We start from the raw sequence: 21,066 nt of genomic DNA on the forward strand, positions 1-21,066 counted from the left end.
AGATCATGGACCCAGCACGTGAGGGCCCAAGAATTCTTATTTTGTTCAGGACCGATGGCCCACATCACAGACAACGCCGTCAGTCACGTTTCTAACGGAAGCACACGATACGGACCGTCAAAACCGAGACGAACGGAGACGCTGGGCCCCATATATCGCGCTCCACCGTTGCACTTACCAATCTCCCGCCCGTTGCTAAAAAAAAGCTTCCTCTGCCCCCAAAAATGCGGAGATCTCTGACGGCGCCAAGCCCCACTTCTCGCCAAGCGATGCACAGGATGCTCGCTCGATCTACACTGCTGAATACAGGCCTCCCTCTCCCAATGCTTATCTATGGATAGGCATCCATTTTTTCTGCTCATGTCGTTCAAAATTTGAACTCGTAGATCTGCCTTTGTCTGCCGCACCAGAATTTTGTAGACACATGTCTGCAGACAGATATGAACGCAGCATGCATTAAACTTTTTGTACCTTTCCACTACAGGTACTGTCTTCCAATTTACCCAACAAACTCAAATACCAACATCATAATTCTGGAGGTATAACCATCACCGCCCACCCACATCATAATTCTCAAGATCAAAACACAGCCCTATTCACAACACATCCAGTACAGTTATTCGGACCACAAACTATTTATTCAGACAAGTTCCGCACAGGAAGTTCAAGGAATACATTGAGACACACTTGTCGATCTACACATGCAAAGGAAATTTTAAATCTTTACCACGAGACACAGGCTACAACAAATCAGTCCGCACTATCTGGAAATTGTCATACGCATACACCATATATCCTAACCATGCAAGTACTGTCTCAGGTACATCCCTATTTTTTCAGTCTCACTTTCAGACGTAGCTCTGCTGCTTCGTTGCAATTGTTCCGCCGGTGAGTGTGACCTTTGACTCCACAGTTCTTGCATCGAGCAGGACTTCTAACCTGCTTTGGTACATCTCCGCGGTCTGGGCACGTAGTCCTTTTGTGCCCCTGTTGCCAGCAAATGGTGCAGAACCTGGTCCTCTTGCTCAACCCATCGTAAGTCGCTTTCTCTCTGCTGGTCGTAGGCCTGCCCATCTCATTCCTTTTTGCCTGTGTCAATAGTCCTGCCAATCTGTTCCCAGAGTCATCTGCTGAATTAACATCATCGTTGTGAAGGCTATTTTTTCATCTGTCCCCAGTAACAACAAGTGCCCATTCAGTCTGAATTTGGTTCATGACATCACCATTTTCGGCAATCATGTCTTCCGGTCCAAGCGGTTGTGCTCCTCAGAGTGTTCTGCTATGTACTAGCCATTGGCCTTGGACCACAACAACCTGATGAGAGCAGGGCATTCACAACGGCACGGCCATGTGTTCTCAACCCCCGCCTTCCCCTGTGTAAACAAACAGCCACAAAGAGAGAACACTTTTTCAGAGACAACTGCTGGATGAAATATTTTCAAATACTAACAATTTATAAATCCATACTACCATACCGCACAACCACAAACAATCTCCTGCATGCATTTTGTCCTCTCCACATTTAGCCTACTCTTGCCGTATCTTATGTCAGATCCTTTCTCCCACGAATACAAGTCGTAGGAATCGTAGGCTTCACCAAGAGAATCAAAGCTTGCACCCAAAGTTGCCACTATGACATTATCCCCAGGATCAGTGGCGGAGCTACGGCAAGGCCAAAGTGGCCGTGGCCTGCCCAGGATCTGTATGTTTTTTCTTTCATACGCATTGGTAGCTCATAAGCCTGGTCTACTGGCAGACACCACCTAGGCCCCTAATCCCCATTACGCTCCATTTAGTGAGAGATTCGCACGACGCCAGGAATGGAGCAGTAATTATTGGCCACAAGGAGCAGCCAAGCAGCGGCGGCACAGCAAGCATCAGCGGCCACTAGCTGGCCAACATCATCCACCGCACATTCGCACACCCAAGCGACGACGGTCTTGCCGTGCGTATATATTTGCTGATCTAGTTAAAAAATTATTGAGAACTGACTCATGTCTAATGAAGTAGCACGATTCATCGTAATTTTGAAAAAAAACGTGCACTTGTTTGCCTCGCCCGCCCAACTATTTTTGTGTAGCTCCGCCACTGCCCAGCATTGTTGGCAAAACCACAGATAGTCTTCTCCAGAGCAGTAGTCCGATTAGGACATGGCGTCTTTCCCGGCGGAGCAGCACCTACCCTCACTCTGCAACCAAGCAAATCCCACAAACTGATACGAATTTCATGGATAGTTTTATAGAAAACACTAGCAAACATTTGCAAGCACCCGACACATCACTTTTTGCAGTGTAATAGTGCTCGAATAATAACATTTCTTGCCCCTGCTCTTCTACTTTTGGTTTAGCTGCACAATCACCGATTTCACAACTTTGTTAATAACAATTTCCTGATTTCACACACTAGCGGTAACATGGTAATTACTTCATATTCGAGAAACATGGTAATTACTTCAAACCATAAATCACGCAATGCCCAGTCTATTCTTCTTCTGAATTTCAGAAGCATGTACTAACAGATCAGTCAGCCCTGCATCTATATTTACATGGCCACACACCTAGTAGTTCAGGCAGTACCAACTCATAGGGACCCCTCCCTGTCACATTTTGCATGCTCAGCTTATTTCAAATCATGCCATAATAATTCGTCGCACAAATTTTGTGGTTCTGCTGAACTGACATACCTTCTTTTCCACCCAGGAGCTCTAGGGTCGATCTGTCCAATGGAGTGCTCCAACGCTCTCGGCGACCCTTCTCGGACTACATCCGTCGCCCCTTCCGCCGCACAGATCTGGCCGTCCGCATTCACCTCCACCATAGGCGCCAGCGGCTCCTCAATCGGCCGCGCCACCGAGTAGTGCAGCGGCTCCAACTGAATATCGCTGTCGTTCACCTCTTCCAGGTTCCAGCACGGTGGCCCTGGGCACCCAGATTGGAAACAGAAGATTTATCTTAGCGAGCAACCCCCAAAATCACTCACCACAAAATACAACAAGTGGACAGATTGCTCACCTCTTAATCTGCATAAGGAACTCCATCTTTCGCCGGTTCCGCTCAGCCCTCCTCGCGCACGAGAATCGCCGCTGAGCTCCGCCGCTTCCGCAAGTGACTAATCCAGGCGGCGGCGGAGGTAACCGGAAAGCAAGTTTCCCGGGCCACGGATCGGAAAGGACATGACGTCATGGGCCACGACTCGGCTTCGAGGTGTCCACGGCGTTCTAGCTCCGTCACAAACATGGCCCACCGTCCAGGGTTCACGGCCCACGTGACATGGCCCACGAAGTGAATCCCATCGCATCCCAACGCTATAATGAACCGCCCAGATAACGAGTCCATTTGTGCTCGAGCACAATTAGTCCGTGTCCCTCTTGCAACTTGCTTATATTGAGTAGACGATCACGCAGAGTCCCTTGGAAGTGCATTTGAAGGCGAAAGCATATACTTGCCCTTCGTTCATGTGTGCCTGACGGAAGAAGTCGCTCCAGCCTTTAGTGATGGTGGCCCTTTTGTCAACACCCTTGATAAAGGGGGTCGTGACAGCGTAGTTTCGTCTTCAATAGTGATTGACAGTTCACCATGGTCAGCATCCATGTGTGGGAAAAAGGAACCCGTAGAAAGGGAACGCTAAAGTACTGAAAATAACAGTAAAGGTTAGTCACTATAACATTTTCTACCATGCTATTATATGAAACCGGACAGAGTAATTGCAAAGGATTACCATGCTTTTGCCTTCTGTTGTAAATGTTTCTGTCATGTGGCACACATAGTAGTTATCAGGCGTGGTGGTGCTGCAGATGATCTTTCACAGTGTACGAACATTATGGTTATAGAGCTTAACTGTGTTGCCCCACGCAATGTGGTGACTAAACTCATCTAAGTAGTGGATGCAAGGCTCACCTATGTTAAGTTGTACAAAGTTATATCTTTTAGCAGTTGTTGCGAGAGTTGATGGAATGAGAAGAGTAATGTAGCTCTTACCACGGAGAATATACTTTCTAGGCTTTACATGGATTTTCTTGCCTTTGAACTTTTGGATTCGAGTTTGCTTTGCATGGGCAATGAATATACTCGGCTTATTGTGCTTCTGACACAGTGGTTCGTCTGTGTTGGTAGATAAGGAGATCATGGTAAGAGTTTGCAATAGCAAATAGAGGGCAACATAAACAAACAGAGGGGCTAATTAGCTTGTGTGTACTCGTGAAAGGTAGAAAGATTATCTATTGTATATGGTCAGTGGGAAGCAGGGGCTAATTAGCTTGTGTGTACTCATGAAAGGTAGAAAGATTATCTATTGTATATGGTTAGTGGCAAGCAGTAAGCAGTGCTTGTACATGTAACAGCAAATAAATCAGAGCATTAATGAATAGCAAACAACTTGTACATGTAACAGCAAATAAATCAGAGCATTAATGAATAGCAAACAGAACACCTACTGGACTTGAAAGAAGTTTGTTTTATTACATACTTGATCAACTTGCATGCATAAGTGATAAAAAAGACTGATCGAATAGCATGCATTAGTGAAGAAGAAGAAACATTTTTTGCGATGTACAATCAATCATAAGTATGTTTTTCAGAATTACCATGGGTAATTGGCCACCGCTGGTATCACTGGCTGTGTCTACCTCTTGTTTAACAGCTGTCATCTGGAAAGTAGTAGAATAATTAAGTTGATTTATCTACTGTGGTTTTAACTGGGATGATTAACAGTGATGCATGTGTTTTAATACGGTGAGACTTCATAGGCCATTGGTGGTAAAAGATGCTCATTATATTTCATAAATAATCATAATCCTCAAAAAATCTTATTTCTTCACGTGAGAGGTGAAGTATATCGCTCAATGCGAGAGCCACCGGCCTTGCCGTCATTGGCGGTGGGTGAAATCGATGGCATCCAATCGAACCCAGTAGGCGGCGGATCTCTCTGGCCTCATCTTCAAGGTCTGTGAAGAGCACAACGCACTCGGCGTTGCGGATGAAGGTCTCATGGTGCTTGACCGTGCGAGTGCTCTTCATGGACTTGAAGATTGCCCAGTTCTCGAAGACGATATTCAGTGAGACAAAAAACTGTATGGGAATAATCAGGATGGGATAGTGCTTTTAAGCACTATATCAAGAACCAAAGCCATGGCAAAAATTATGGTGATTTCATATGTAAATAAACCTGAAAAAGTAGCAAGATGACTTAGACCGAAAAACAAATCTCTTGACAGTGCTCTCTGACAAGTGCTGCAGAAATGGATAAAACCCAGTCACAGTCTCTACTCTATACCAACGCTTCCTGTAGGTTGGGTGTAGTATACAGATTTTGGGAGCTATAGTGTCTTTCAGCATAGCATCTAAAATAATCCTTGGTGGAATGTGTACAGTATCCATTAGGAAATACTAAGATGATCTTGTAAGTGTTAGATTATCGCTCATAAAAAAGGCTATATAAGGTTAACCTGTACGTGCTATTTATCTCTTATAATATCTATCTTTGCAAAGGAAAAAAATGTACAATAAAACCAAATATCATGTATGGAATAAAAACTTTCTGGGAAATTATAGTAGATCCTAAACAAAAAGAAAATACAAAATAGAAAGGTACTTTGACATGGCCTTCCATCAGTGTATTCATTTGTCTTCTATTGATCACCCACACCTGAAATGAAAATAAAAGGATGGCTTCTCATTTCGGTCTAAAAAATTAAATCAACAAATGATAAATGAAAATTAATGTTAATAATTTTGTAACTGCAATAAATATGGCATCAGGACCAAAAGATGCTCAAATAATATCAATGCCTAAACTGTAGTAGCATGCAGATATAACATCCTTTTTGTCTCATAAACCAAAGGAAGTTCAGAATATACCATCTTAAATCGGTGTGAGCGCCTTGGCTTGCATCATCTCCTAGTTGACCTAAGCTACAAATGCAATACAGGTCAATACTCTGATTTCATTGACCCTATTTTGCACAGGTCAATACCGAAGGAACCAAATCAGTCAATAGAGATACTCTGAATAAATGCTTACCATATTTTTACAGAGATGCAGAGGGAGAGGGAGCAGGAGAGGGTCTGAGTCTGATGGTGTAGAAGAAGCTGGAGAGGAAGACGACCATGCGGTCTGCGCCTGCCGAGAAGAGGCGATTGGTGCCGTTCATGGCGCCGCCGAAGTGGTTATCAAGGGCAGAGATGATGGGAATCTCGGCGTCCGTGGCGTGTGGGTGCAGCGGCGGCCACCTCGTCCTCTCCATGAAAGCTTCATGTCCTCGTCCATCTCTCCAGTGTGGTGGTGCCCATGCCTCTCCTGCTGAGAGTTGAGGAGCGGCGAAAGCCTGGGTTAGGAGCAGCTATGGCAAGAGCACAACGTGGTAAGATGAACGGGGAAGGAGAAGGTCGATGTACCTCTTCAAGGAGCGAAGGAGAGGGGCTTGAGTAGCAGGCTGCACCCTTCCTAACGAAGAAAGAACGCCGGTCGACTGATGGCGCTCCTCGCACACGCATCTGCACCTGCCGCTCCTGGGTCGAGCCGGCAGGTTCAGCAGGAAAAATAGTTGAAGGATGCAATAAATGGCATCTCAAATTTTGTAGCCCAAGAACAAACATACATTTAGGTAAAAAGAATTGAACACACACCTCAAAGGGAAGCATGACGAAGAGTGATGTTATCATGGGAAATATGCAAAGAGCATCAGGGGTCGTTAGATCTGTAAGCCATGGAGCTCCAGCCCCTTTTAAAAATGGAACTTTCTCAACCACGTTTGATATCTAGAAGCATGACAGAAAATTGAAATGCCTGCCTGAAATTATCAGTTGAATGCTTTAGGCTTGAAAGAGAAGGAAATCACAGTTCAAAACCTCTGCACGAAAATAACCCTTGCATACACCAGTACAACAATGAAATACCAACATGTGCTCAGTTTCAGGAGCCAGCCAACAAGTTAACCCAAAGCTGAAGCGATTAGCATCTTGTAGAACGATGGGCAAATATATACTAAGATATATACACGATGGTTGCTTTCTTGATACTTTCTTTTCCTCAGTTTACCTCTTGAATAATGACAGGCTATGATTTACTATTTGAAGTGAACAGGTTTTTCAGCAGTATCATGGGCAAATAAAACTAATTTCTTACATAGATCAGGCCTATTGCCCAATTAGTGCAGCCAAGTGATAAAAGTTAGAACTTGGAAGTGTCATGTTTTCCCTATAGTACATGAGAGTTTTGATGATCACGGTCCTTACAGCCGTATTATACACCATTAAAACTGAAAATTACCATTCGGTTTTGTTCTGAAGAAGATTGCAGTGCAACTATTGATTCTAATTTTTTTAGAATGTCTAACAAAAGTGCCAAAAAAGTAAGATTAAGCAGTTGGCTATTTTATTCATTAAATGTCGGAGAGAGTCTGTATCTGAGATTTGGACCATGATAGATCAAGAACATCAGCGGCGTGCCCCAGGGGCGAGCAAAATGGCTTATCTCTGTGTAGGGGAACGCAGCAGAAAACAAAAAATTTCCAACCTACGCACCAGCCTAGGACCACTATGGAGACTTCATACATGGTTTGATCTTTTTCGTTACCAACTCGTAGCGCAGTGGGAAGTAGAGTCGATGACGAACGGCGGTGCAGATCCCCGCAGCTAGGATTTACAACCTCCCAACCGCGAGGATGTATACCCTCATCTACTCCTCAGACAACCCTCCGGGAGGCGGTTGAACGGCCCCTCGGACGGTGTCGCGGACAGCCCTTCGGGAGGACCTTCGAAACTCGAACGGTCACTCGGACAGCCCTTCGGGAGGACCTTTGAAACTCGGACGGTCACATGGACAGCCCTTCGGGAGGCACTCACGAACTAAGACCGAAACTACGATCTCTCTACAGAGTTGCACACATACGGTGTCATCTATCCGGCAGGGCTTCGCCGTCCAGAACTAGTTCCTGCCGGAACCCAGACAGCCTTACGGCTCTATGAAACTCTTTTCGTGGGAGGAAGAGAAGAAGGCAGATAATGCATGGCATGTGTATGAGAGCAAGGGATGATGTTTGGTCAGCCCCCTCACCTCCTATTTATAGGGAAACCAAGGGGTAGGATGGGTATTCTGAAATACCAAAAGTGCCCCCACTTTATGTCACACACAAAGGGTATAAAAGGCATAAAGGGATGACAAGTGGAGCCCCATGGAGGAGCTGCACCCTCCAACGTCCCACCTTCATGGGGGGCCCCAAAGGGGGTTCCTTGATCCCCAAGTCCTTCTAGAAGCCTTTTGGGAAAAGCCCCAAAAGGTGGCTTTCCATCAAATATCGCAAAAAGCACTTTCACTATTCATGACGACATTTTTTAGCGTCCGTTCGAACTGAAAATATTTATGTGGGCTTAGAACATTTCCAGTACCCAACATAATAATTTTCAACGCGTTCCGAAACAATTCCAGTTTTAGTGATTTTCATCTGCGAAACACATCTGAAGTGGCTCCGGCAGCTCCGGAACATTTCCGGTTTTTATCTCAGAAAATTCCAAAAAGCTTCCAGAATGATTCTGGCACCCTCCAAGAATTATCAGGCATTTGCCAAAACCAATTTGACTTAATGGTATATCCCGAAACAAATTTTCGGTATCATCGAAAGTCATCCGATGACCTCTCTCTGCGGTACGATTCCGCTGTCCGAAACTTTTCCGGTGTCCGAAACTTTTTCGGTGATTTTCTCTCAGACTCCCTATGTAGTATTCAGCAGATAGATGACCCTTAAGCGTGTGACCCTATAGGTTCGGTGAAGTATAGACATGACCCGGAACCCCTTCCGATCAATGATCAACATCGGAGCCGTGGACACCCATATTGACCCCTATACCCACACGAATGAATATTGGAGTGAACCTCCAGTTGTCGTGTGCTATTCCTGTTGCTTCGCCATATGTTACAAAGACCCGAGGTGAGATTTACTTGCATCCCCGTGGATCAACAATTTGTCCACTATGCTAGTTACCTCGTTACTGGTTTTGTTCTCTTTTCTCGTTTCCGTGTTCCGGCATCCCTGTGATCAAATCACACTGTGTCTGGCCAGACGATGATGGATACCGTAACACCGAGAGGGCCCGAGAATATCTCTCCATTGTCGGAGGAGCAAATCCCAATCTTGAGCTATCAAGTTACTTGACACACTTTTCCATGAACCCATAAGCCGCCGTAATAGCCACCCATTTACGGATGACGTTTAACAAACCCCAAAGTTCATGAAGCAAGCATGAAGAAACTCGATACTCTCATGGTCTAAGGAATCATGCAAACGTTAACCATCTCTGTGTTATTTACCATTAACTTGTGACGAATGAATCTCATAGCATAACATCAAACTGGGTCGATTCAACACAAATGTTCTCTTAACATTGTGCCCTCAAAGTTGCTGGCATAGACATGCCCATGATCAGGAAAACGGAACCATCATGCAACACTTGAGCTAGTCTTAGAGGCCAAACTAGGAATACTTCTTACCGTTTATTATTCCACACGTGCATATGAGTCCTCCTTCGAGCCTCGTGGATATTGCAGACTCGAGAATCATTGCAGTTATAGCATGGAACATAAACATAATTATGAACTCAGAGATAAATAATATCATTTATTATTGCCTCTAGGGCATATCTCCTACAGACTCCCACTTGCACTAGAGTCAATAATCTAGTTAATGCTAATGCACTTTACACCTATGGCATGACGGTGTAAAAAATGCTTCGCATGTGGTATAGCCTGATGTCCATCAGATCTGACAACTTCAGCTCCGTGTCTATCTCTGCATATCCTCGCGTTTTCACGCTTTCACAAAATTCATATTTTCTGCGGACTTGGCTTTGTATAAATGTTAATCACAGGTTGAACCTGGATTCCTCAGACTGAGTTATGGAGAAACTACCTACAGTAGTGTCCCATTGACAAAAGCCATCTTGGAACCATACTAAGTTCATGAATGAACTATATGATTCAACATCTTGTTTTTCGCTTCTAAAGCGTCAACATACTTAGTCATTTGTTATAGAATTCACCACATTATGTTGTTGGGAACAATTTCCAACTACCGTGCCACCATATTGTGTATTACACAAAACCTTTAACTTAAATCGAAAATCGCATGGAGAAACGATGAAGACTGTATCGATGTAACATTTTACAACGAACTCTTCATGATCTCCGCTTGCGAGAAAACATATCATCAGTACTTACTCTAGTACTCAATGACATCTTTCACTGTTGCCCCATGATCAGTACTTTGATCACTTTAGTATCCATACTCGCAACATCGTGGGAGTATTGGACATATCTGGTTTTTTACATACCATGGAATACATGATTAATCCAAACATAAAAGTGTGTGGAATCTGCATCATGTATTTTGCTCATCAGTGTTTTGGGACATTGATTCTTGCAAAAACTCTTTCCAGGTGACTTCGGCAAGAATCACTCCTTGTCGTTCTTAGTGCTAAACGGTTTTAGCATCTTGTCAATATGTATTTATTGCTTAGCCTATTAGGTAAATCTATCTCCATAGATCATTATGCCTAATATTGAGGCTATTTAGCCTAAGCATTTCATCAAAAAACTATTTTCAAATGAAGTCCTAATTCGTGTCAAGAAATTTATTTCCAATTAACAATGTGTCAAGCACACAAGGTTTTTAGAAATATTATTAGGCTCCCACTTACTTTCTTGAATTACAAGCATCTTCGTTACCTATTGATGAAGTCAAACCCCTTTGACCATTTCATCAAAACACAAAGATTCCAACTCCATTTTGCTCTCTTCTGTCCATCGCTGGAACTCTGAAGTTTGCACCCTTACTAGTACCCTCTGGATAGAAAAAATGCCTTGGACTATATCACATGCAAGTCCTTGGTTTCATTTCCATCAGATGGAAATCCTATTGTCATCCATGTTTCATATCTCATGATTGAAATATGTATTAATTGCTAGTTCAACCCGAACCGACTTTAAGCATCGCTACGATGAAAACAACCTCATCATAGTCAACTCTTGAACTTGTTAATTCAAGAAGTCGAGCTTTATGGATAAAACATTTTTATCCATATCAGTTTTAAGTTCTAAATATTCGTTAGACTCTAAGTCTTCCAAAAGGTGTATCAAGGTTTTAATCTTGAATCACATATATGGAAACTAACTCGGGTTGTATTGGCATTTAGCCAATTCCGGAGTCAGGGTCCATCAACGCTTCCTTGTGTATCGTAGGTATAATGTTGTCTAACAACAATATCTCATTTGCGCACCTGAGAGGTTTGCACGAGCCTTGCCTACATGGTTCAGCTGCAAGTTCGACCGAAGTTCATACATTTTATTGTAGAGACTTCCGTATCAGTCACGGTACGAAACTCTGGAATTACTTCGAAGGTCTCTTTCCTTTGACCTGATGACAAAGATAGTATTTATCTCGTCGAGTTGCACTATTCTCCCACTCACCTTTTTGAAAGAACTATTCCCTTTAAAAGCACATTGTTCTTTATGGCAAAACTTTTTGCCTCGGTATTGTGGTGAGGGAATACCCAATAATTTAGATAACCTACAAAGTAGCACTTGTCTGATTTGGAATAAGTTTGTAACCTTTTACACAAGCCCAATATTCCAAATGTTAAGAAAAGATATAACATGGTTGGGCGTACCATACCATGCCATCATTTCAACAGACCCGATGGAGCTCTTTTCAGTGTAAAAGCTGCAGTCTCTAAAGCATTACTCTTTAAAAGTGATAATGGCAAATTTATTTATGTCATCTTTGATCTTACCATCTCATAAATGGTTTGATTACATCTTCACAGAGATTCCACTCATAGTGGTGTTCCGGGAGGTGTAAGTTATGAAACTCTTTTCACAACTCATCAGACATTCGCTAAACATGTAACTCAAATATTCCTTTGTGCAATCAAATTGCAGAAACATAATTTTCTTGTTACAATAACTTCTACTTCATTTTTGAAAACCTTTCGAATGATTTCAAAAGATCCAGACTTACGTCTCATCAAGTAAATATCCATATATCTACTTGAGTCATTTCAGAAGATAAATAAATCCACCACTTGCAACAATATTTATTGAACTACACACATCAAAATGTATGATCACCAATAAGTTTGTTGCTCGCTCCTTATGGCCTGTGAACGGTATTTCAGTCACTTCACTTTTTGGAGGAAAGTTGCAAGTGTCAGATGATTCAAAATCAAACGACTTCAAAATCCATCATAATGGAATTTTTCCATGCGGGTTTCTCCAATGTGACCAAATGTAGTGCCACACATGTGTAGTATTCTCATAGTCTCGCGACATTTAGCGTCAGTGTTATGGATGTATCATATTACCATCAATATTCATAACATACATCCCATCTTGGATGGAAGCATGACCCTTCATGTTATTCATAATACTTAACAACAATTGTTGGTTTTATGAACAACTCTTTTGCAACAAACATTGTGCAATGGGCTAGAGTGTATGAAACTCTAAAATGAATTATGAAAGTAAACCCAGAGGTATTTTATTATTATCAATATTCATAACATACATCTCATTCATAATGAAAGTATGGCCCTTGTGTTATTCATAACATCGAACATAAAAAGTTCTCTTATGAACAACCTTCTTGCAAGATACCTGATGCAATGGGCTAGAGTTTGTAAAACTCTAAATGAATTATGAAAATAAATATAGACGACAATACACCGATGGAAGGTATAGTAACATTTACTATGTTCCCTGTGTATACCTTAACCTCATTTCTGGCTAGTCTTTTTAGGCCATAGTAGCTCTTACATTGATTCGCAACAGAATGCAATTAAGCGGGTATCTTTGTGATTAACTCACAATACCCAAGAATTAGTGATTAACATGTTTAACCATAATTCCCAAGAACTATATATTTGACCAGCCTACTTATACATCAAAAACTTGTATGACATTCATACATGAGCTGGATATTCCAGTCATCTTTCTTTCTGCCTTTATACTTCTAACAGTTTAACTTTTAGTATTTCTCCTACTCGCAAAAGAAGCACCCAACTTAAGAGTGGCGTTAGCCCCGGACTTCCTAGGCGTGTAAGTCACACTAACACCCTTTGGACACGTCCTTTCTCTTTAAGTTGTTGTTTTATTCACCTTTCATCATATGACAGGCGTTCTTCTGGATCCCTCTCTTATCAGTCTAATGCATAGTAAACACTTTACTAATAATCTGCAATCAAACATTGCCTTGGATATTTCATATCTTTCAGCCTTTGTTTCTATCTGAAAATTAATTTTCAGTTCCATGAATATCACATAACTATCCCAAACTTTCGAAGTTCGAGTTTCATGGAAGGAAACATATTGCACTTGACCGCAAGGGAATTCTAGCTTCTGGATCGAAGGACGAGAGTCTCATCATCCATTGCTTTTACCGGGAGTATACGGAAAGCATGCGATAGGACAAAGTCCTTCTCGGCACTTTTGAGGACAATCCTCACATTACGTTACTAATCATAAAGTTTTAACCAGATATTTAACAGCTATTCAATTTTAACAGGGAAGGTGGAAACGCGAGCCATTATTCTACAACTATTTTGCAAGAAACACTTAGACAATGTTCATAATTAATTGCACTGAGAATTAAACATGTTAATTCAACAGTGCGCTCCCACTCAAATCAATATCTCTCATAATTAATTTTGAGTGATACAAGATCCAGACTTCAACTCATCGCCATAGAATCATCATCTCATAACGGGAATTTTAATCGGTAGGCCAACTTGCCGATCACATCTCTATGTGACTCTTGCTCATCTTTTGATGCGTGTGTTCCGAGCTCAGGACGATCCTGCCATGAACGTCAAGACAACCAAGTGATCTTGCTTCAAGGTCTGACCTCACCCGCCTCACACTTCTCTAATTGTTCGTACCCATGCATCCATGGCGCACCCCGAAAATATAGGTGCCATGACGGTGCTACACTTGGGAGAACACTAACTACTTGATATTTTAGTGAGAGATCACCCTAATAAAAAGTGACTACAATGCAATCAAGAAGGGTGCATCATAAGGGATAAACATCTCAGTCAATTCATAATAGCATGATATGGTATAGCCCTTTCTGACGGAGAAGTCTTTCATTTCTTCGTCTTCGGCATTCGCGTCGGTGTTCACCTTCGTGAAGATTGCCACCACCTTGTCGATGCACCATATAATATTGCTATCTCTATAGCTAATAAAATAAGTGCATTACTTAAGGTTGACACGCAGGTCGCTAAAGTGACAATCATATGGCTCCAGCCATCATGCCGAATCATGACACGTAGGTCATGTTAATTACATTATATAGTCATCTCATACATAATCAAATTATTATGAGCACTGCTATACCACATCACATGCAAACCATCCTGCAAAACCAAGTTAGACGCCTCTAATTGGTTCATACAGAAAAGGTTTTACGTGGCTTCTAAGGGTTCGAAACAAACCAAAGCTACCTACGTCCATCATCAACTATGATAATTCAAGTCGCTAGATTAACATCTCGGGATGTATGAAGCACGAGATAATAAAATCTCGAACCCCATACTAAATTTCGTCATACGCATGACCCCCGTGCAGATCATATCTGCAATGCCCTTTCATCTGCGAATTTCATCTTTCTTTTGACTACGGCAGAACCCAAAGAACTGATAGCACTTCCATGACCAATCAGGATCACGGATTGCCAGAACTTTGTCAAATTCCACCATGCTGTCTCGAGATTGAGCAAACACAAATTCTAGGGAAGCAATAAGAACGTCGGGTAACAGATTTCATCTGTCACCCGCACAAATAATTTTCAGCAATAGATCTCATGTACTCCAAAATTATATTATGCAATACCCATACATCTCCATGTATTCTAGATCGTAACCTGCATCTACGCATAGCACGACTCTAGATGCCACTGTAGGGGAACGCAGCAGAAAACAAAAAAAAATCCAACCTACGCACCAGCCCAGGACCACTATGGAGACTGCATACATGGTTTGATCTTTTTCGTTACCGACTCGTAGCGCAGCGGGAAGTAGAGTCGATGACGAACGGCGGTGCAGATCCCCGCAGCTAGGATTTACAACCTCCCAACCGCGAGGATGTATACCCTCATCTGCTCCTCAGACAACCCTCCGGGAGGCGGTTGAACGGCCCCCTGGACGGTGTCGCGGACAGCCCTTCGGGAGGACCTTCGAAACTCGAACGGTCACTCGGACAGCCCTTCGGGAGGACCTTCGAAACTCGAACGATCACATGGACAGCCCTTCGGGAGGCACTCACGAACTAAGACTGAAACTATGATCTCTCTACAGAGTTGCACACATACGGTGTCATCTATCCGGCAGGGCTTCGCCGTCTAGAACTAGTTCCTGCCGAAACCCAGACAGCCTTACGGCTCTACGAAACTCTTTTCGTGGGTGGGAGAGAAGAAGCCAGATAATGCATGGCATGTGTATGAGAGCAAGGGATGATGTTTGGTCAGCCCCCTGACCTCCTATTTATAGGGAAACCAAGGGGTAGGATGGGTATTCTGAAATACCAAAAGTGCCCCCACTTTATGTCACACACAAAGGGTATAAAAGGCATAAAGGGATGACAAGTGGAGCCCCATGGAGGAGCTTCACCCTCCAACGTCCCACCTTCATGGGGGCCCCAAAGGGGGTTCCTTGATCCCCAAGTCCTTCTAGAAGCCTTTTGGGAAAAGCCCCAAAAGGTGGCTTTCCATAAAATATTCCAAAAAGCACTTTCACTATTCATGACAACATTTTTCAGCGTCCGTTCGAACTGAAAATATTTATGTGGGCTTAGAACATTTCCAGTACCCACCATAATAATTTTCAACGCGTTCCGAAACAATTCCGGTTTTAGTGATTTTCATCTGCGAAACGCATCTGAAGTGGCTCCGGCAGCTCCGGAACATTTCCGGTTTTTATCTCAGAAAATTCCAAAAAGCTTCCAGAATGATTCTGGCACCCTCCAAGAATTATCAGGCATTTGCCAAAACCAATTTGACTTAATGGTATATTCCGAAACAACTTTTCGGTATCATCGAAACTCATCCGATGACCTCTCTCTGCGGTACGATTCCACTGTCCGAAACTTTTCCAGTGTCCGAAACTTTTTCGGTGATTTTCTCTCACTCCCTGTCTAGTATTCAGCAGATAGATGACCCTTAAGCGTGTGACCCTATAGGTTCGGTGAAGTATAGACATGACCCGGAACCCCTTCCGATCAATGATCAACATCGGAGCCGTGGACACCCATATTGACCCCTATACCCACACGAATGAATATTCGAGTGAACCTCTAGTTGTCGTGTGCTATTCCTGTTGCTTCGCCATATGTTACAAAGACCCGAGGTGAGATTTACTTGCATCCCCGTGGATCAACAATTTGTCCACTATGCTAGTTACCTCGTTACTGGTTTTGTTCTCTTTTCTCGTTTCCGTGTTCCGGTATCCCTGTGATCAAATCACACTGTGTCTGGCCAGACGATGATGGATACGGTAACACCGAGAGGGCCCGAGAATATCTCTCCATTGTCGGAGGAGAAAATCCCAATCTTGAGCTATCAAGTTACTTGACACACTTTTCCATGAACCCGTAAGCCACCGTAATAGCCACCCATTTACGGATGACGTTTAACAAACCCCAAAGTTCATGAAGAAAGCATGAAGAAACTCGATACTCTCATGGTCTAGGGAATCATGCAAACGTTAACCATCTCTGTGTTATTTACCATTAACTTGTGACGAATGAATCTCATAGCATAACATCAAACTGGGTCGATTCAACACAAATGTTCTCTTAACATTGTGCCCTCAAAGTTGCTGGCATAGACATGCCCATGATGAAAAAAACAGAACCATCATGCAACACTTGAGCTAGTCTTAGAGGCCAAACTAGGAATACTTCTTACCGTTTATTATTCCACACGTGCATATGAGTCCTCCTTCGAGCCTCGTGGATATTGCAGACTCGAGAATCATTGCAGTTATAGCATGGAACATAAACATAATTATGAACTCAGAGATAAATAATATCATTTATTATTGCCTCTAGGGCATATCTCCTACACTCTGAACCCAAACACGCACTCGGGCACAACCAGATGATCAGAACCGACAGACTTGCGGCTGCTCTGCACCCGTGGCCTCCTCCTCTTCTCCACATATCCCTTGTCTGCACTGCTGAGCGGCAACATTGCCACCACCGCGATCCATTTCCAGCAACTGCCACAAACAGACTGCCTCCGCCACCACTCTCCTTTGAAACCACACCTTCCCCGAGCAGCTCCCCCTTTCTCTCACCCTCGGAGACCTCCCAGACATGGATCACACGGTCCTCGCCGGCGCTCGCAAGGTACCGTCCAGCCAAGCTGAAGTTAATGCACCATTCAGAGCCAGAGTGCGTGGCCAACTCCCGTGTCATGAACATACCGGTGAGCTCCTTGCACGTCTTCCCATACTGCTGCACCTTGACCCTGCCGACACTGCGCGTGCTGCTGCCGTCGAGGCTGTCATCGGTGGCGGAGCTGAGGCGCCATGCCTCCCTCTAAAAGGCATAAATCCATCAAGCTGTTACATTGTGAGCTTTCAAAAGTGTGTATTTTACTTGTATTTCTAAGATAAATATATTAAATAATATTGCAAGCTAACAAAAAAGCAATGCATAGTAGAAACTGAAATCAGTCTGTAAATAAGGAGACAAATCATGATTGGCTTTTTAATGGTGTTCATTTCTAGAACATATTTGTGAGATCTTATATTCAGTAGTGTAGTTTTAAAGTAAAAAATATCATAAGCACAATTCCAGATTATAAAAAAGTGTCCTAATTTGGATTAAGTTGATTTGGTTGACTTTACAAAAGGTTAGAGCATAGGTACCATTTTCAGCAAAATAACATACCTCCAAATAGTAACTATCATGCAAGTAATATCGGGTTGATTAATCACTCGGGTGCTAATGTCATTCGAGCATAATGTATCTTCAGGTTTCTAACCAACCCTTAGGACCTAGGCAGGGTGTCATGTTAATCGCGAGCTCAGTAGCATCACAGAGAAACCTCACTCTACTAAAGCACATAATAAGGATGCTATCTAGACGAGGTGACAATGTTACCAATTGCCATGGCCAAGCAGGACATCGAACATATAAACCATCCTAGACTACCCGCTCACCTGGAGGCATCACTGGCGCACGTCGGTTTTTACCACCCGATCGGGTCAGCTGTCCGCTTTTTTCACTTTTGTTCCTGATTCTGGAGAGGATGGCAGGTGGGGCTCGATAGACATGGGGCCGCGGAGTCAACGTGAGTTTACTTCATATCCATTGAGACGTTGACCAAAGAGGCCCTACATATATATCATGTACCTTGCTCCTCAAAAAAAACAACTCTGTCTCGAGGGGAAAACATTTAGGGATTTATTTATAGACTTCCATTTTCAGGTTTGAAACAATAATTAACACACAGGTGGCCAATATATCTTTCTTATTTTTACCACAAGCTATTTTACTAATTCAATTTTCAACAATAACACTAACCAGAGGTACGTACAAATGAGCTAGAAATTCCTAGAGCGACCAAAATGAATAGAAACAGGAGTGGAGGTAATGGTGAAAAGCTTCCATTATTTTACGTTGCCATTGTAACCTTAAAATATTGTAACTCTGTACTCATTAGTCTGAGTCCAATTTAGTTTGTAGCTTGAAACCAATGTGCAGGTCAGAAACAGTAGGTGGATGCTTTAAGCTTCATCTATATAATTAACATTCAATTAATCTGGTAGAAAGTGCTCATTGAGTGCTTAAGACAGATAGCCGTTGCCCTGGATCATAAGCAAAGTTGCTCTTTGTAGGTGCCTATCAAATCATAAATAAATTAAGCGTGAGATTTAGGTCATCTGAGTTGGTTAGAGGAAGGGCCACCTCCCTCTTTCGTATATATGTTTATTTTGATATAGAATATAGACACCTAAGGGTGCAAAATCTTGGTTAGAAGAAAAAAATGATTAGCAAAAGACAGGGGAAAAAACAGAAACCATGGCAGAAAATGGAAACCAACGAAGAAGAGGCCAAACAACCAAAATAACTATACAACTACATTACAACCATTACTGAACCAGTCTGGAGTGATAAGATTCTCAGTAGAACAGTTAGCAGTTTTCATCATCAGGGACCTCAACTCTGACTCGGTCAAATGAATTAGGTTGCCGTGTGTTACATGTGTAATCCTTCCGTGTAAATTACTCTACATCTATACCTAATCCCTGCTTGAAGGGTCATCCACAGATCACAGCAAAGGAATTGTGTGCAGCAACTTGACAAATTTGTTTTTGCCCTTTTTTCTTGTCCATTTCAGAAATGAGAGGTCCTAAATGTGTCTGCAGCTATATTATTCATAGACGAGAGAAGTCAAGGTTGCAACATATGCACAGTGTGTCCTTTGTATCCTACCTCTGACAATGAGGCTCACAGTTGACCCGAGATTAAAGCTCAGGCTTACCGGAAAACTGCTCAAAATGACAGTGATCAGCGACCGATGTGTGTGTGCTAACAGCAGCCCGGTGCGTGCCTAATCTCCAATATTCTGATGTCCACAGCCCGGTGCGTGCCTAATCTCCAATATTCTGATGTCCACCTTGTAGCTGCAAGTTCAATTCGTCGGTCCAGTCCAGGGGGAGTTGTTGCTTTCAGGCTTTGCATGCCATGCAATTCCGCAAGTACAATGCTGATATCTGAAAGGGATAATTCAGCTCCGTTCCCTGATCCTTTGCATCAAAAGTTTTTTGCTTTACAAAATGCACTTCTGCAATCCGAGTCATGATGCAAATCAATCTATACAATGTGCATTGGCGAAGATCAAATCAAGCAGGTGGGGTTACGGCAGCAGCACCCTCTCCTCAACTGAGACTTCGCCACAAGCCGGATGGTGGGATTACGACAGCAGGGAAGCAGAGGAAGGGAGCCAGGAAGGGGATGTCAGAAATTACCTTTGCCATGAGGAGTCACAGGTCATCCTCGTCACCTATCCCGCTCCGCCGCAGATCTGCGTCTCTGGTGCCGATGCCTCACCACTGCCCAACCTCGTTCCTCTTTGCTGCAACATCATCGATCCACCCCTCCCTTGTCGCGGATCTCGGATGCGGAGCTGGGATGGGGGCTCCACCATGGACTGGGAAGGGCTCCAGGAGCGATGTTTCGGGCGAGATGGGGAGGCAGGGAAGAGGCGGCGGCTGTCCTCCTCTGCGGGGCCCGCCTCCTCAGGAGTAGGCGAAGCGGGCGGCGGGGAGGGAGAGCGGGAGCGGGAGCGGGGCGGCAGCGAGAGAGGGGAGGGGATGGAGATGGAGTGGAGGCCGGTTGAGATGAGGGAACGGGGATGGAGGAGCAAGCTAACAGGCGCAGGGCTCACGATGGCCTGCACATCGAGCGCGTCCCTCGCATGGTGCGGTAGTTTTTTCCTCGCGTGGTGCGGTGCGCCCTCGCCATTTTTCTTTCCCAAGCGCAGCGCGGTGCGGTGTTTTTATCCCCTCGCGTGGTGCGGTGCGTTTGAGCTACCGTTGTGTCTAGCGACTCCTTCATATTTTATATGTTCAACTCGTGATGCATGCACCCTGGGAGAAAATCTCGTGATACCAAGTACCACATGCTCCCGTGCTACCATTTCAACAAAATCGATTTTAATATTAAATGTTTCAAAAAATTCTGAAAAAAATGTGTTTTCACAAGGAATGTGTCTATGACCCCTAAAAAATCAGATTCAAATTTGAAATCCACATTGAGAAACAAAAAAGTATCCAAATGTGAATAGTGCCAATTTTGCTGGTCTTTTTGTGACACTATTCATGCTAGATTTGTGATCTGACTTTTTAGGGGTTGTAGGCATACTTTGTGAGCATTAGAGCTTTGGAGTAGCCAATTCTTGTCCTTGATATTTTGAGGGGTCCACATCCATTGGTTCTTGTCATGTCAATCATTGATCTTTTTTGAAATCTATCATCAATGTTCATTAGATCAATGACATATATGTTATTATTA

The 21,066-nt window shown here is 43.3% G+C and overlaps 1 protein-coding gene and 1 long non-coding RNA gene across 7 annotated transcripts; both read right to left on the bottom strand.

The window, feature by feature from the left end:
* Positions 1 to 622: 622 nt before the first annotated feature.
* Positions 623 to 7,557, bottom strand: LOC119290699. 4 transcript variants are annotated; one of them, XR_005141978.1, is made up of 11 exons: positions 6,393 to 7,557; positions 6,019 to 6,297; positions 5,856 to 5,909; positions 5,590 to 5,643; positions 4,583 to 4,645; positions 3,978 to 4,100; positions 3,718 to 3,896; positions 3,012 to 3,631; positions 2,684 to 2,918; positions 1,476 to 2,188; positions 623 to 1,373 (listed from the first exon to the last, which is right to left on the bottom strand). It is a non-coding gene; the product is annotated as an uncharacterized LOC119290699 (long non-coding RNA). The 4 variants fall into 4 exon arrangements; XR_005141979.1 differs by lacking the exon at positions 1,476 to 2,188 and having other exon boundaries at positions 6,019 to 6,294; positions 6,393 to 6,506; positions 6,624 to 7,554; XR_005141977.1 differs by lacking the exon at positions 1,476 to 2,188 and having other exon boundaries at positions 6,393 to 6,506; positions 6,624 to 7,553.
* Positions 7,558 to 17,026: 9,469 nt separating this feature from the next.
* On the bottom strand, positions 17,027 to 20,550 carry LOC119290698. 3 transcript variants are annotated; one of them, XR_005141975.1, is made up of 3 exons: positions 20,022 to 20,550; positions 18,210 to 19,837; positions 17,027 to 17,583 (listed from the first exon to the last, which is right to left on the bottom strand). XR_005141975.1 is itself a non-coding variant. In XM_037569333.1 (2 exons), exons 1-2 carry the CDS (start codon positions 20,028 to 20,030, stop codon positions 17,056 to 17,058), a joined length of 537 nt encoding a protein of 178 aa, XP_037425230.1. In that variant the 5' UTR covers positions 20,031 to 20,534; the 3' UTR covers positions 17,027 to 17,055. The 3 variants fall into 3 exon arrangements, 1 of the variants encoding a protein (XP_037425230.1); XR_005141974.1 differs by having other exon boundaries at positions 18,210 to 20,548; XM_037569333.1 differs by lacking the exon at positions 18,210 to 19,837 and having other exon boundaries at positions 20,022 to 20,534.
* Between the last annotated feature and the right edge of the window lie 516 nt (positions 20,551 to 21,066).

Source organism: Triticum dicoccoides, chromosome 4B (assembly GCF_002162155.2).
Source record: "Triticum dicoccoides isolate Atlit2015 ecotype Zavitan chromosome 4B, WEW_v2.0, whole genome shotgun sequence".
NCBI lineage: Eukaryota > Viridiplantae > Streptophyta > Magnoliopsida > Poales > Poaceae > Triticum > Triticum dicoccoides.